This window comes from Narcine bancroftii, chromosome 5 (genome assembly GCF_036971445.1).
Source record: "Narcine bancroftii isolate sNarBan1 chromosome 5, sNarBan1.hap1, whole genome shotgun sequence".
NCBI lineage: Eukaryota > Metazoa > Chordata > Chondrichthyes > Torpediniformes > Narcinidae > Narcine > Narcine bancroftii.
This window is the reverse complement of record NC_091473.1, coordinates 72,593,899-72,610,559: the sequence shown is the minus strand read 5'-3', so window position 1 is coordinate 72,610,559 and position 16,661 is coordinate 72,593,899. Positions and strand designations below refer to the sequence as shown.

The following is a 16,661-nucleotide window of genomic DNA, read 5'->3' as shown; positions in this document are numbered from 1 at the left end:
TTCTTTCCACCCACATACCATCTTAAGCAATTCCTTCTAATCACAGAACACTTATGGCACAGGGATTATTTAAAGTGTATGTGAGTGGAAAGAAAATGGTTGAGAACCACTGAGCTAGGGGAAAGAGCCCATAAGGTCCTCTCCTGGCAGTTGAAAGCAGAACAGGTCTCAAGAACAATTAATGTGGTCAAAATGGAAACAGGCAGAATTTCTTATAAATCTCAAGATATAAATGATACTTTAAAACAATTTTATGCAAATCTGTATAAATCAGAATCTGAAGGGGATTTTAATAAAATAGGTTTCCTGTCAGAATTAGAGTTTCCAAATTTAGACTTTGAAGAGTGGGAGGGACTGAATGCTCTTTTTACTGAAACAGAAATAAAGGAAACACTGAGTTCATTGCAGTTTAACTAGGAAGGATGGGTTTCCCCGTGAATTTTATAAGGAACTCAAGGTCCTCCTGATGCCTCTTTTTATGGAGATGATGGATCAGATGGCTAAAACTCATACCCTCCCAGAATCTTTTTTAACAGCAATAATTAGGGTGATCCGTACAAAATATAGAGATCAATTGAAACCATAATCTTATAGACTGATATCATTATTGAACACAGATTGTAAGATAGTTGCCAAAGCCTTGGCAAATAGATTGGCAATGTTTTTGTCAAAACTAACAAATAAGGATCAAATGGACTTTGTGCAAAAAAGACCGTCTGCAGGCAATGTATGTAGACTGCTTAGTATAATACATCTGGCTCAATCAAGAAATGATCCAAGTGTGGCTGTGGTGAATGCAGAAAAAGCTTTTTATAGACAGGAATGGGATTCCTTGTTTAAAATGTTGGAAAGATTTGGATTAGGACACACTTTTATAAATTGGATTAAGGCATTATATTATGGGCCCAAAGCAAAAGTTGTGACTAATGGGCAGATATTTCCTGCATTCCCGTTAACTAGATCCAGTAGACAGGGTTGTCCATTATCTCTGGCTCTTTTCATTTTAGCAATTAGCTATTCGCTGTGATCCAGACAATAAAGGATTCAGGGCAAATCAGGATGAACATAAGATCAATCTTTTTGCAGAAAATGTACTGATATATTTAACAGAACCAGAAAGATCATTGGAAAAACTACACTCTAAATTAGGAGATTAGATATTATTAAAGAAATCTTAAATTTGAACGGCCACTCAAGATTTGCAAGATTTATATAAATTAAATTATGTCCTCTGTTGAGGAAAATTGAAGAGGGTTTAAACAGATGGATGGGTCTGCTGATTACGTTAGTTGGTAGAGTCAACTGTATTAAAATTAATGTGTTGCTGAGACTTTAGTACCTCTTCCAAACACTGCTCATATCATTGCCCCAGATATTTTTTCAGGATCTAAATAAACATATTAGAAAGTTCCTCTTGCATGGTAAGGTGGCTAGCATCTCCATTGAGACATTAACATGGGATTATGCCCTGGGAGGATTATAGAAGTTCATTGCCTCTCTCTTTGAGGGGAGAGATAGACCATCCTGGGCACAAATTGAGCTGCACAAGGTGGGTGAGAGGATATCAGATTTTATTTATAAATGGGATGCTAAATTGGGTTTGGAAATAAGAGAAGCCCCACTATTAAAATGTAATTAATATTTGATATAAAATAAATCAGAAGATTGGAATTAAGGTGGGATTATTATCAAAAACAGATTAAAATAGACTCAAAATAGATTAATACCATCAATATTGGATAACAATATCCTGGACACCTGGTTTCAGAAAGGGATCAGGTGTATTGTGAACTGTTAAGAGCAGGGGAAACATATGTCATTCGATCAGTTTCTTTTCTCTGCTATCTGCAACTGAGATCTTATTTAAGGGACAAATTACGTCCGTCAATGACTTTACTGAAGTGCAGTGATTTGGAGAGTGTATTATAAAGAAATTTATTTCACCAGTGTATTTTCTATTTCAAGCAAAAACCTTTTTTTAATATTTTATTTATATTTTCACACAAGCTTGTACAGCCATATATATTGTTAGTGCCATCATCGACAATTTATTTTCAAATTTTCATATACTCCATTCTCATTATTCACTATACACAGGCTCACGTCTTTTCCAGTCTCCGCCACTCCCACCCCCTCACATCTAATACAGAACAGCTCATCCAGACTTTAACCAACAAAACCTTTCTACACCAGGAAAATAAATAATAATTAGGGATCAGGGATTGTCGCAGTTCAGTGGGAGGCTGTTGGGCCGATATATGTTCCTGACTTCCCTTGATCAGGATTAATGCAAGGGAGAGGATGCCACAGCAAGAAACAGAGGAATCCATCAGCACCATAAGCCTATGTGGCACATGTGGCAGATCGTTCAAAAGGTATCCTTTGTTTCTCAAATTATAAATTTTTTCTCCAGGGGAACATAGCTCTGCATTTCCGTTTTCCATCGTTCAATATTGAGATTAGAGTTGGACTTGCAAGTAGCTGCAATGTATTTCCTGGCCACTGCCAATGCGATTAACACAAATTGGATTTGAATTTGGACAGCTTCACTGTAAGCCTTATGTCCATTATGTTTCCCAACAGGAACAGCTCTATGTCCTGCGGGAATTGTTTACCTATGATTTTCTCTTGGACCTGGACTACATCTACCCAAAAGGGCCTCACCTTTGTACATGGCCAAGTTGCGTGCATGAACATCCCAGTCGCAATGCCGTATCTAAAGCATTGATCCGAGAGATCTGGTTTTGACCTGTTCATTTTCTGTGGCGTTAGATACAGTTGGTGCATGAAATTATATTGCACCAACCTGTACCTTGCATTGATGACTGTGGTCATGGTTTCCTGGCATAAGTTGGACCAGCATCTCTCATCAATTATAACACCCAAGTCCGACTCCCATCTTTCTCTTGATCTATGGAGTCCCGGTTTGGGTCCATCCGAGTGAAGCAGGAAATACATTGCAGAAATCATGGTCTCTATGGCACTGCACTTGAAGTAGGGCCATACTTGGAACCAATATGTCCTGTAAAAAAGATCTTATTTGAAGATAGTAGTGGAATGTCTGATTTGGCAAGTCATATTTGTTTTTGAATTGCTCAAATGACATTAATTGCACCTGATGCCATTACGGCACCAGGTCTCCAGAATCTTGTTACCTACCATTAATGGTATTAATTTATTAGGAGTCAGGCATTTTTGGGGACAGCCCCACTTTGATGATCAGATACTGGTTAATTTTGTTCCAGATATTAATCACTTGTTTTAATATGGGGCTGCCCTTCTTTCCTGGCATCAATTTGGGATGCCATGTATAAATAAAGTCCTCTGTCATCTTCTTGTCCAGCAGGTGCAGATCAATTTCCAGGATGGTACACCTCTTTCCTGGAAGAGAGAGGCAATGTATCTTGACTGAGCTACCTAATAATATTTTTTAAAGTCTGGCATCCTCAGTCTGCCAGGACTATAGTCCCATGTTCATTTTTTCAGAGAGACCGTTGCCACCTTACTGTTCCAGAGAAGCATTCTGACCTTGTGTACCAGCTGTTTGAAGAAACCCCGGGGCAACAGCATGAGAAATGTCTGAAAAGGTTACTGGAATCTTGGAAACACTTTCATTTTGATGTTGTTAATCCTGCCCCACTAACATTATGGGCAGGGGCATCCGTTTGTTTAAGTCCTCTTTGACTCTTTCCAGCAAGGGGGCATAATTTAACTTGTATAAATTTTTCAAGTTGCCATCAATATTAACTCTTAGGTATTTGATCCCCTCCTGTAGCCACTTTAAATTACTATTTTCTTTAAGTTGGCTGTGATTCCCCTCAGTGAATGTCATCACCTCACTTTTTCCCCTGTTGATGTTACACCCAGAGAGTTTCCCATAGTCCTCCAGTACCATGAACAGTCGAAGCAAATAAGTCGTGGGATCTGTCCGATATATCAGCACGTCATCGGCAAATAAATTGATTTTGTTCTCCTCCTGGCCCACTGAATAACATTTAATGTCTGGGTCCTGGCGAATGGGCTCACCCAATGGTTCCATTGTTAGCACAGAGAGATAGCGGGCACCCTTGACTACTAGATCTGGTAAGTGGGAAAGCTGAAGGAATTTGTCCTTCGGTTGCAACCTTTGCCTTGGGCGCATTGTTTAGCACCCTAATCCAATTTTGAAAAGTTAGCCCTAACCCCACCTTCTCCAGCACTTTAAATAAAAATTCACACTCCAGTCTGTCAAAAGCCTTCTCTGCATCCAGGGAGACACCCAATACCCTCTCATTTCTAGTTTGTGCCAGATACATTACACTCTGCCAATGTTGTCCTCTGCTTGTCTCTCCTGCACAAAATCTGCCTGGTCTTTGTTTACTAATTTTGGTAGATTCAATGCCAATGTTTGCCAGGGCCTTGGCAAGGACTTGTAATCAGTATTCAGCAGGGAAATTGGTCTATAAGAAGAAGGCAGGTGGATCTTTACCCTTAGATCATTGTAACAATCGCCATTGTGAAAGATTCTGTTGGGGGGAGGTCCCAACAGCCTCCATATACAGAGGCATTAGTAAGTCCTTAAATTCTCAATAAAACTCAGATGGAATCCATCCTCTCCTGGAGATTTCCCAGTTTGTAAGAGGAAGGTCTAGTCCTGCCTGCTCCTCCAGTCTTAAATTTGGGAGATCTAATCTAGCCAGAAACTTACCTGCTTGATTAGGATCCCCAGTCAATACAAATTTATACAGTCCTTCATAAAATTCTCTGAAGGTCTCATTAATTTCCTTTGATTTATACGAGATCTGGCCATTCCCCATTTGTTTTGCATTGATTATTCTAGAGGCTTGTTCTGCCCTTAACTGCCAAGTGAGGACCTTGTGAGTTCTTTCCCACAACTCATAATACTTTTGCCTCAACCTCATAAGGGCCTTTTCCATACTATATGTCTGAAGATTATTATATTACAATTTCTTGTTTGTAAGAGCTCTGATTCCTGAAAATTATTCTCTAATTGGGTAATGTCTTTTTCCAATTACTCCACCTCCCTCATATAATTTTTCTTGACCATCTTTGTATACCCAATTATCTGGCCCCTCAAGTATGCCTTAAGGGTGTCCCACAGAAGGGATTTACGTGGAGTAGAGGGCCAATTGTCCTCGCACAACAGGGCTATTTTAGTTCTTATGAAACTACAAATCTCCGTTTTTTTCAACAACAGAGTATGTTTTGTCTTGTTTATCTGGCACTTCTATAGTCAAAACTGGGGGGGATGGTCTGAGAGAACCCTTGCCCTATTCTCATCTTCCATGATCCTTCCCTCTATATGGGCTGAAGCCAGAAAAAAATCTATTCTGGAGTAGGAATCATGTTGCTTTGAGTAAAGTGAGTAATCCCTCTCTCTTGGATGCCTTTTTCCACCACACATCTATCAAATTCAGCTCTCTCATGCAGTCAATGGTGGCTTTCACTGCTCTAGTCCTAGTTTTTCATTTTGTGGATTTATCCAGCACAGAATCCAAACATAGATTAAAGTCACCTCCTAATGGAATATTTTCATTTGCCTCTGCCAATCATAGAGAAATGTCCTGTATAAAATTTTCATCATCATAGTTAGGGGTGTAAACATTCACTAGGGTCCAGGATTCTGAGTATATCTGTGAGTACACCATAATGAATCTTCCCATTTTGTCTGTAAACACCTGGCCCTGCATTAGAAACCTCTTCCTTACTAGAATTGCTACCCCTTTGCCTTTGAGCCAAACAAGGAGGATATGACCTGACCCACCCATCCCATTTTTAGCTTCTGATGTTCCTGTTCTGTTAAATGCATTTCTTGGAGGAAGGTCAGATCTATCCCCATTTTTTAATGTCACCCATTTAAGCCATTATATCTCACACTGCAAAGATTTAATAATCTTAAATCAGAAATTTCAGACCAATGTTTTGGATGATGCATAGAGGTGGGAACCTTTCTACATTCAACCTGGTCATGTTCCAAGGTCAGGCCCTTTTGGGTAGATCTATGGAATTTCTTCGAGCAAATTATAGGAAAACATTTTTCCTCAAAACCCAGAATTGTTTTTTACTGGGAAATATCAGAGGTATAAGACCTATAATGAGGCTGTCCAAATTTCAAATGCAATTTGAAAAGATTGCATTAGTGGTGGCCAGGAAATACATTGTGGTTATCTGGAAGTCTGATTCCCATCTAGGAATGACATGATGGAATGCAGATGTTCCCCTTGAGAAAATCACCTACAGTTTGAGGAACAAATATGTTTTTATCAACATTTAGCAGCAGTATTTTCGGCAAATAGCTGTAAATCTTTAGTTTTTCTTCCCTCACTTCAGAGCGCCCTGTTGTTTCATACAATGATAGGAATTTTGAAGAGTAGTAATTGTGTTGTTTTCAATAAAAATACCAATGAAAATTTGTCATATTTGGGTTTTTATTTTGGTTTTTCATGGGTTGACTTTTACGCCGGATCGGGGCAGATTGCATTTTGAACTAAATTTAAGGTCTGAAAAGTATATCCAGCATATAAGTCGACCCCCATTTTTAGGGAGACTTTGTGGGGTTTCACAACTCAACTTATAAGCTGAAATATACGGTATCTACTGAAAGACCTCGTAGAATCTAATTGTTTCCCAAATTGCTCCGAGTTTTGCCATTTTTAACATGTAGTTTAGGTACCTTGAAATATGTACTTGAGGAATCCATTTCTGGAGAATTAAAACATGGACTGGAATTAAAAATAACCTGATGGAGAAATTTGTGGGTCAGGCAGCATCCATGGGTAGAAATAGTCTGTCAAATAGTCTTGCTAAAAGGGACCTGTCCCAAAACGTTAACTGATCATTTCTACTGATGGATGCTGCCTGACAGGCTGAATTCCTCCAGTAGATAGTTGTTTGCTGAAGACTCTAACACCGACAGTGTTATGTTTTACTATGGTCTGGAGTTTGGTGAGTTTCACATCAACCCCTATTATTCTAACTCACTGTTCTTTTACACAGGTCCCAAGAGTATTTGTAAATGGCAAATGCATTGGTGGTGCTACAGACACATTTTCACTCCATTCAAAGGGTAAACTGATGCCTTTGGTGCTGAAGTGTTCTCCACCCTACATTTTGGATGAAAGTTATTCCCAACTTCACTAATGCTGAAAGTCAGCATACTTTTATTTCTCGGTAACTTTTGAAATAAATTGTGAAATTTCATTGTTGTCCAAGTTTACTTGTATAGACACAGAGCCACAATCATCTAAATTATTCAAAGATTATCTCCATTCACACCATCCAACTCCCCAGCAAGGAGGGTGGGGAGTGGGTAGAAGGGAGATCCCATTAATCATCCCTGCCACAGTTATGGTCCTGTAGATTGACCTCTGATCCATTTCTCTGCAATGACCATATTGCAGTATGATGCAGCCAGCCCAAATCTCTCAGTAGAGCTCCTATAGAAGGTTAGCATAATGGTGGCTAGTAGCCTTTCCTGCTTCACTCTTCTCAGGAAGTACAGACATTTGCATATTCTTACCAAGTGAGGAGATGTTGTGTATCCACAATAGGTCACTAGTTAAGTGAACTCCAAGGAATGCAGTGCTCTTCACTCTCTGTAAGACAGAGTTGTTGATGTGTTATGGACCCTGAAGTCCACAATCATTTCCTTCGTCTTGTCAACATTGAGGCTCGGGTTGTTATTCTCGGACCATATCAAGAGCTTTTTCACCTCTTCTTTGTAGTGCGATGGTCATTGTTGTTGACGAGTCAATTACTGTTGTCTCATCTGCAAACTCGATGATAATATTAGAGCTGGATCTGGCGACGCAGTCATGGGTCTGTAATGTGAACAGGAGTGGACTGAGCACACAGGCCTGAGGAGCACCAGTACTTAGCTGATGGTACTTGACATTCTGCTACCAACCCAGACAGACGGAGGTCTTTCCATTAGGAAGTCCAGGATCCAGTTACAGTGAGGGCTGTTGAATCTTAGTGAGGACAGGTTTTCCACCAGCATCTGGGGAAAGATCACATTAAATGCTGAGCTGAAGTCAATGAACAGCAATCTGGTATATGCCTTGACAGAGTGGTGAAAAGGCTATAGCATCATCTGTGGAATGGTTTCTTCTATAGGTGAATTGAAATAGGTCCAGCATTTCTGGGAGGTGTGTTTTGATGTGTTCCATTAGCAGATGCTTGAAGCATTTCATAATAGTGGAGGCCATTGTCACAGGGTGGTAGTCATTGAGGCCTGTTATTATCACCCTCTTGGGTATTGAGATGATGGTGGCTGTTTGAACCCAGTGGGAATGATAGACAGCTGCAATGAGCTGCTGAAGATGTCTGTTAAGACCTCCAACAAATGGTTTGTGCAGGCCTTCAGTACCTGACCAGCCTGTAGTCTAGTCCCGTGGCCTTGTGTGGGTTCAATTTGGATAGTAATCTCCTTTACTTGGGCACGGTTACGCCAAGTGCTTGATCATCAGTGACATCAGGCTTTCTTCAGTGTCATCCTGTTCTTCTCATCAAACCATGCATAGATATTCAGTTGGAATGAAAGGGAGGCGTTAGTGTTCTTAACTCGCAAGGTTGACTTGTGATCCATTATAGTCTTGATCCCTTGCCACATGCACCTCCTGTTGCCAATGTCATACTGCTGTCTGTACCCCTGCTTTACCTTCTGGATTGCACGAGAGAGCTCAGCCCTGCCTGATCTTAGTGCCATCCTATCTCCTGACATGAAGGTGACATCGAGCTCTGAGAAGGGTCCAGACCTCAGCATCCAGCCATGGTTTTTGGTTATCCCTGGTTGTGAAGGATTCGATCTCGGTGACATCCTCAGTGCACTTGCTGATGTAGCCATTCACTGAGCTTGTGTACTCCTCGATGTTTACATGACCGTTGTAGGTGGCCGTCTCCTTGAAACAGCTCCAATCCATGGTCTTAAAGCAGTTTTGCAATGCTGCTATGGTTCCTCCGTGCCCCACCCCCACCCCCGGCCACATCCTGATCTCTCTGCAAACTGACCTAGCTTACTTTGCCAGCAGTCTGTACGGTGGTGTTAGCAGAACGGATATGTGATCCAAGTAATCAGGGGGGAGGAGCGAGGTGCAGCCTTTTACTCACTAGGAATGGTGGTGTACACCTAATCCAGGATGTTCTCTGCTCTGGTAGCAAAGATGACATGCTGCTGAAACCATGGTGTAGTGCTATTGATCATCCACATTAGACTGAGAGTTTGATTAACAGACTTTAATCACCATAAGACATCAGCACATTTCACATGTTACTGGCCCGGTTCCAAGACAAATACTGATGGAGGATTCTGGGTGTAACAGCCTTTATGGGGATTCTGAGGGAGAAGTCATGGGTTCAGGGGGGCAGGCCAGCCCATACAGCACATTCATACAGACAGTGCTAATAGCTATATATGTGGTAAGACTGTTTTTAGGTTTACAATATCACAAGATAAAGAAACAGAAGTAACCCATTCGGCCCATCGAATTTTCTCAGCCACATACATCTAATTCCAATTTCTGGCCTTTTTCCTATAATCCCTTGATACCCTGACTAATTAGTTACCTATCAATCTCCTCCTTAAGCTCCCCCAATGATCGGGCCTCCGCAGCTGTATGTGGCAACAAATTCTACAAATCCACAACCCTCTGGTTAAAGAAATTTCTCCTCTTCTCTGTTTAAAATGAGTACCTTCTAATTCCAAGACTGTGCCCTCTTGTCCTGGATTCACCCATCAAGGAAAACATCTTATTCACATCTACTCTGTCCAATCCTTTCAGCATTCAAAATGTTTGTATTTGACACTCCACTGAATAGAGTCCAAGAGCTGATAAACATTCCTCATATGTTAGCTTTTGCATTCCAGGAATCATCCTGGTAAATCTTCTCTGTAGTCTCTCCAGCATCAGTACATCTCTTTTAAGATAAGGGGGCCCAAAACTGTACGCTTCAAACTTTTAAAGAAGTGTAAGGGGTTGAACAAAAACTGTACTATGGAAAAAAGATTACAATTTTGTATTACAGCATCCAGGAGGAGTAAAGAAAATAATAAAAGGACTGTTAATAAAATGCATTTAAATAAGTTTGAATGATAATAGTTTGATTACAGATGTTTAAGAAAAAAGAAAAAAAACAGCTTTGTTATATTTTTAAGAATAATATATAGTGATTTCTCTGGGGGAGGGCTGGGGAGGGGGAGGATCTGCCCACTGCAAAATATGTTGACATTTATGGTATACACTGCAACCTACAAAGAAAAGGGAGTTGTGGTTGTCTTGTGAGGTAGCAAGGACAACTCATTAAAGAGGGATTTAAGGTTGTTTTCTTTAATATTATTCTTTAATCTTTTTAGAGTTTTTGTTATTTTCCTACTATTTGTGTTGTCACATATAGTAAAGAGTCAGAACAATCTAAAATCACTCTTAGAAGAAGGATGATGGAGGGGTTGAAGAGGTGGAATAGAGGTGAAAATGGATGGATAAGATGAATACATTGAAATATATGACTATTAATATTAATGGCATTCACAATCAAATTAAGAGAAAAAAGTTACTGACAAATTAAGAGAAAAGTTAAAAAGGAGAAAATAGACATAGCATTTATACAAGAAACACACTTAACTGAGTTAGAACATCACAAACTGAAGAGAGACTGAGTAGGTCATGCAGTAGCATCATCATACAATTCAAAAGCCATGGGAGTAGCTATATTAGTTAATAAGAATTTGCCAATTCAATTAAGATAAAGAAAGTAATAACAGACCCAATGGGTAGTTACGTTATTATGATGTTCCAGATTTATTCAGAATCTTGGAACTTGTTGAACATTTATGCACCTAATGAAGATGACCAGGAATTTATGCAGGATGTTTTTTTTTAAAGATAGCTGACACACAGGGACATATTTTACTCGGGGGAGACTTTAATTTTATCCTTGACCAATCAATAGGTAAAACCGGACATAAAATAAAGCAGCCAAATTTACATTAAATTCAATGCATGATATGAAGATAATTTATACATGGAGAAAACAACACCCAAAAGAAAGAGATTATTCATATTATTCAAAAGAGCATAAAACCTATTCTAGGATTGATATGTTCTTGCTGTCAGCACAGATTCAAGGGAGAGTTCGAAAAACTAAATATAAGGCAAGACTTTAATCAGACCACTCACCCTTGTTATTGACAATTGCTTTCGAGGATATTCCGCCAAAAACTTATAGATGGAGGCTAAACCCCATATTGTTAAAAAGGCAAGACTTTCAGGAATACATAGAACAACAAATTAAAATATATTTCAAGATGAATTCAAATTCTGTAACAGACAAATTTATATTATCGGATGCAATGAAGGGCTTTATTAGGGGACAAATAATTAGTTATATGGCCAAGATTTAAAAAAGAATTTGATCAGGAAATAGAACAGTTGGAAAAAAAGATAGTAAATATAGAGAAAGATTTAATGAGAAGGGAAGATATAGAGAAAAAGAGAGAATTGAAAGAGGAAAATTAAAATATGATATGTTGCAAACATACAAAGTGGAGAAAAATATTATGAAAACAAAGTAAAGATATTATGAATTAGGAGAGAAAACCCACAAAATATTGGCTTTGCAACTAAAAACAGAACAAGCAACAAGAACTATCATAGCAACAAGGAAGGAAGATAAACAGTTCTCATACAAAGAGATTAATGGAAATTTTAAATTTTTTTATAAGCAATTATATCAAATTGAATACCTAGGGATGAATGACAAAATCGATGATTTTTGTCAAACATTGAGTTACCTCAATTACAATTTGAAGATCAAAATAAATTACCAAAGCCCTTGACAATTACAGAAATACATGATACACTAATGACATTACCAAATAATAAAGTAGCAGGCGAGGATGGATTTCCCACAGAATTTTATAAGGTATTCAATAATCTATTAATTCTGCCCCTCTTAGAGGTAATGAACCAGATGGAAGAGACCCAGAATGTGCCTGACTCATGTAAAATGGCAATAATCACAGTAATTCCAAAAATGGAAAAGACCCAATGTCATCGGCTTCATATATATCAATATCTTTACTAAATACAGACTATAAATTAATTGAAAAATTACTAGTGAATATATTAGCAGATTATGTACCAAAATTAGGGATGTTAGATCAGACAGATCTATTGTTAAAAATAGAGGAGCAGAAGATAATGTCCGTAAATTTATTAATTTAATCCATACAGAACAAAACACCAACTGTGGTAGTAGCTCTTGATGTGGAGAAAGTTTTTCATAGGGTGGAATGGAGTTATCTGTTTAAAGTACTATAGAAATTCAAATTACCAGAAAATTTTATTAATTGGATTAGAGCATGTATTTTGGTAACAAATAGATATGTTTCAGACCATTTTAAATTGAGTAGGTCAACAAGACAAAGATACCTATTATCACCTTCCCTGTTTCCTTTGGCTATAGAACCATTGGCAGAGCTGATAAGAAAAGAACCTACGATAAAGGGAATAAAAGTAGAAGAGGAAGAATTTAAAATTATCTTATTTGCGGATTATATTATAGTATATTTAATGGACCAAGATAAAATCAATAAAAGGTTATATACAAAATGGAAAGAACGTGGGGCAATATCAGGATACAAGCTTAATATTGATAAAAGTGAAGTGATGCCAATGAATAAAGTCAATTATACAAAATGTAAAAGGAAATCCCCTTTTAAATGGCAATCACAGGCCATACGTTACCTAGGTATCAGGATAGATAATAATTTAAATCATGTGTATAAATTAAATTACCAACCTTTAATAAGAAAATACAGGAAGACTTGGAGAAATGGAAAGATTTACCACTAACTCTAATAGGGAGAGTAAATTGCATCAAGATGAATGTATTTCCACAGCTACAATACCTATTCCAATGGCTACCAATTCCCTTGCCAGGATTTTTAAATAAATTTAAGCAAATTAATAAGAAGGTTTCTATGGGAGGGTAAAAAAATCAAGAGTGGCTTTGGAAAAATTAACATGGGCATATAGACAAGGAGGATTGCAGCTACCAAATTTCAAAAACTATTACAGAGCAGCACAGTTAAGATATTTATCAGATTTTTATCAGACGGGAAAAAACCCAGCTTGGCTCGAGATAGAATTATATAAGTTCGGAGAAAAGGGTCCCTGAACATTTACTGTATAAAGGGATGAGAAACTGGTGCAACATAACAATTCACCAATACTACATCATATACTAAAAATATGGAAGAAAATACATCTGGAATGAAAGATGATAAATTATCAAATACCAAAAGTGTTATTAATGCAAACCCACTAATTCCTTTTACAATAGACAATTTATTTTTTAAGGAATGGGGAAGAAAAGGAATTCAAAGAATGGAACATTGTTTTTTGGGAAATAATTTATTGGCATTTGAACAGTTAAAAAAATAATATTTTCATATTATCCGTTGAAAACTTATTTAAAAGAAAAATTGGGAAATAGTCTACGATTACCTGAGAGTAGCTACTATGAATTAATTACAGACACTGTGATATTTTAAAAAAATTATCACAAACGTGTAGAGCAAATTGCAATACAAGGAAAATGATGAAGCGATATATAAACCCAAACGAGGTTGGGAAATATATTTAAATATACAAATAATGAATGAAACATGGAAGGAACTATATGCAGGTACCATGATTAATACAATAAATGGTCGGTTTTGTATGATACAATAAAATTGACTCCATAGACTATACATTACACCTCAAAAGTTAAAAGAATGGAATCCAACAATATTGGATAAATGCTTCCATTGTAAACAAGAAACTGGAACAACAATACATGCATTTTGGACATGTACAAAAGTGAAAACTTTATGGGAAGATTTAAACCTAATATATAGGATACCAGAAGACCCAAAAATCTTCCTGTTAAACAGCATAAAAGATAAAGAATTAGGTCTAAAATTAGACAAGGTTCAAAAAAGATTTATTATGGTTGCAGTAGCAACAGCAAAAAAGTGCATAATGATAACTTGGAAAACGGAAGAAATCTTAAAAATACAACAATGGTGCATAGAAATGAGCAAGTGTATTCCATTAGAAAAAAATTACCTACAATCTAAAAGACAAATATGCTCTATTTGAACAAATTTGGGAACCATGCATAAAGTTTATTAGAAACTGCCAATTTCAGACCTCCATCTCTTGACATGATGTTGCAATTATGAAAATAATTAAATATCAAGTATTGGATGACACTATCTCTTTTTTCTTTTGTGTTCTTCTATCATTTATTTATTTCTTCTTCCTTCTATTTTATTTCCTACTCTAAGTTATAGGTTATGGGGTACCTTATGTAGGCATAGTTTCTGGTTGGCATGGAGGAGGAGCATCTGCTCGACCAGTGGGTTGAACTTGTGGGCCCACATGTGTTTGTGGAGAAGCACCAATCCTGAAGATGTGAGCCAAGTTGGGAGGGAGACACCAGTGGCCGATTTCCTGGGGAACGAGAAAAGGCGCTCATGAGGGGTCTGATTAGTAGCCAAGCATGAGAGCAACCTAATGGCATGAAGTGCCTCAGGGAGGGCCTCTTGCCCGTAGTCAACGGACCAGCCTTTTAACCTCAGGACCAGGAGGACTGCCTTCCAGATCACCTGTTTTCGGGCTCCACCTGCCCGTTGCCCCTGGGATTGTAGCTAGTCATGCAACTAGCTGCAATGCTTCATGCTATTAGGTACGTTATCAAGTCCGCCATAACCCCTCCCCAGAACAAGTTCAGGACTCGGGTCAGCAAAATGAGAACTGCCTTCTGTTATGGTAATAAAAGCTATCAGTCAGGTAATTTCTAGTCTTTGGAGTTATTGATAGCTTATCAATATGGATTATGGTCTCTGCTGTATATTATTTTTATTTTTCCCTGCTTTAATTTGCCTACACTGCTTCTTTCCAACATAGCACCTCATGTATGAATATAGCAAACTTCCTGTACCTTTCCAAATGTCAGTCACAATATGGTTGATGTGCAATCCTTGAGTAGTGCTGTCATCTGAAGCCCTCTCCATGTCCACGTTCCCATGTGCAGTATCTCTAGTGTCTTTAACCATCTTGGAGAATGGCCCCAATGTTGACACAAAACCCAAAGCCTGGGATATTCTGATGGGTGACTTTTTAAAATAGTCTATAAAGAGGAAATAATTTCAAATCCTGAAGCCTAAGTGGCTAAAAGTAAGGTAATGACAATGACAAGTGATAGGGAGATAAGGAGTGGAACTAGCATAGGACTGTGGACTGGAAAGTCCAGGGAACACAATCTGTTACTGAGGGAGGTTGCAGAAACAGTAGACCAGGGAATAAGAAGACAAAATGAGCAAGTGTGAAGGCAGGATGAGTAAGAAAAGGAAACATTAGTAAATGAGAGTTGGTTAAAGGTCCAAAATGAGCGCCAGAGTGATTGCGTCTGGAGCATGGTGACAACAAACATGTATTTGCTATTACATTTCAGGAGCTCTGTTTACTGGTAATTCCAAGTGCTCTGAATTGTGAAGTTTTAGTGAAAAAATAATCTGCTGGAGGTAATTCACAGGTCGAGCAGCATCTGGAGGGGTGGTGGGGGGTGGGGGGGGGTTGTCTTGGGTAAACTTATACCTCTCATTTTGTTCGTTTTAGATTGGTCACAGTGTTTGAGCTACCAAAAGAAAATAGACACACACACCGAGAGCAGTTCAGATTATATAAATGTTTATTACAAATTCAAAAGCTGATTTCAAACTACAATATGCAAGCCCTTCCCAACTATACTTATCAACGCCTGGACTGGTCCCAACTGCCAAAGCGAGGCAATGACTGCACACTTGTAGTAGGTTGTCAGGGCGTCGTTAGCAGCTTCTTCACCTCCCCCAACCGGGATGTTGGCTGCACTCTAGAAGTTCTTCTTCTTGCTGAGAGATGTTGCCACCTCTCGGAGAGTCCCAAACTTCAGCAGCGGGACCATGGCTTATATTACCCAAAAACTGCTTACCCAAGCACCTATTCCCAGCATAGCAAGAAAGATAAGCGAGCAAGCTAGCATGCTAGGCTTCTATTGAATAACATAATTTTCAGCTTATCACTTTGAATACAATGGTTTATTTTGCATCAAGGCTAGGCCTCTGACAGTCTGTGACCAAAACAATAAATGTTCTTGGTACACAGATGTCCTTTTGTCAGATAACAGCATCTCTGGCCCCTCGGTGGAATTTAGCTTACGTCTGCTGATTCTAAAACACAAGCAGGTTCTCAGCCTTGCAGAACCCAGAGCTGCAAGTTTAAAAAAAACAACAGTTAGAATCTTCCATTACAGGGGGGTGGGAAGAAATTTTCAATATTTCTGCTCAAAATCCTACTCTAGCCTCACTGAACGCAGCTCAATCTGTTGAATTCCTCTGGCAGATTTTTCAGCCAGATCCCAGCATATGTAATATCTTATATTTTGAGAGTTTTTAGTGCCTTTCACTTTCTGAGGTTAATTGCTGCATTTATGCAAAACATATCATTAACCATCAAATAATATCCTATATAAATTTAAAGGATTTGAGCACATGTAATTAAAGTTTAAAAAAAAACTTAATGGTATTGTTCATATTTGAAATAGCTTGAAAGGATAATATGTCTATGTTTTGTAGA

At 38.3% G+C, this 16,661-nt stretch overlaps 1 protein-coding gene across 3 annotated transcripts in view; it reads left to right on the top strand.

Annotated features, from left to right (window-relative positions):
• The window catches only part of glrx2 (glutaredoxin 2), a 44,368-nt gene extending 37,168 nt beyond the window's left edge, over positions 1-7,200 (top strand). For all 3 annotated transcript variants that reach the window (XM_069937840.1, XM_069937838.1, XM_069937839.1), the window contains one exon: positions 6,997-7,200. In XM_069937840.1, the coding sequence (XP_069793941.1) occupies positions 6,997-7,140 (144 nt within the window). In that variant the 3' untranslated portion in view covers positions 7,141-7,200. The remainder of the gene's footprint in view (positions 1-6,996) is intronic.
• The last annotated feature ends 9,461 nt before the right edge of the window (positions 7,201-16,661 follow it).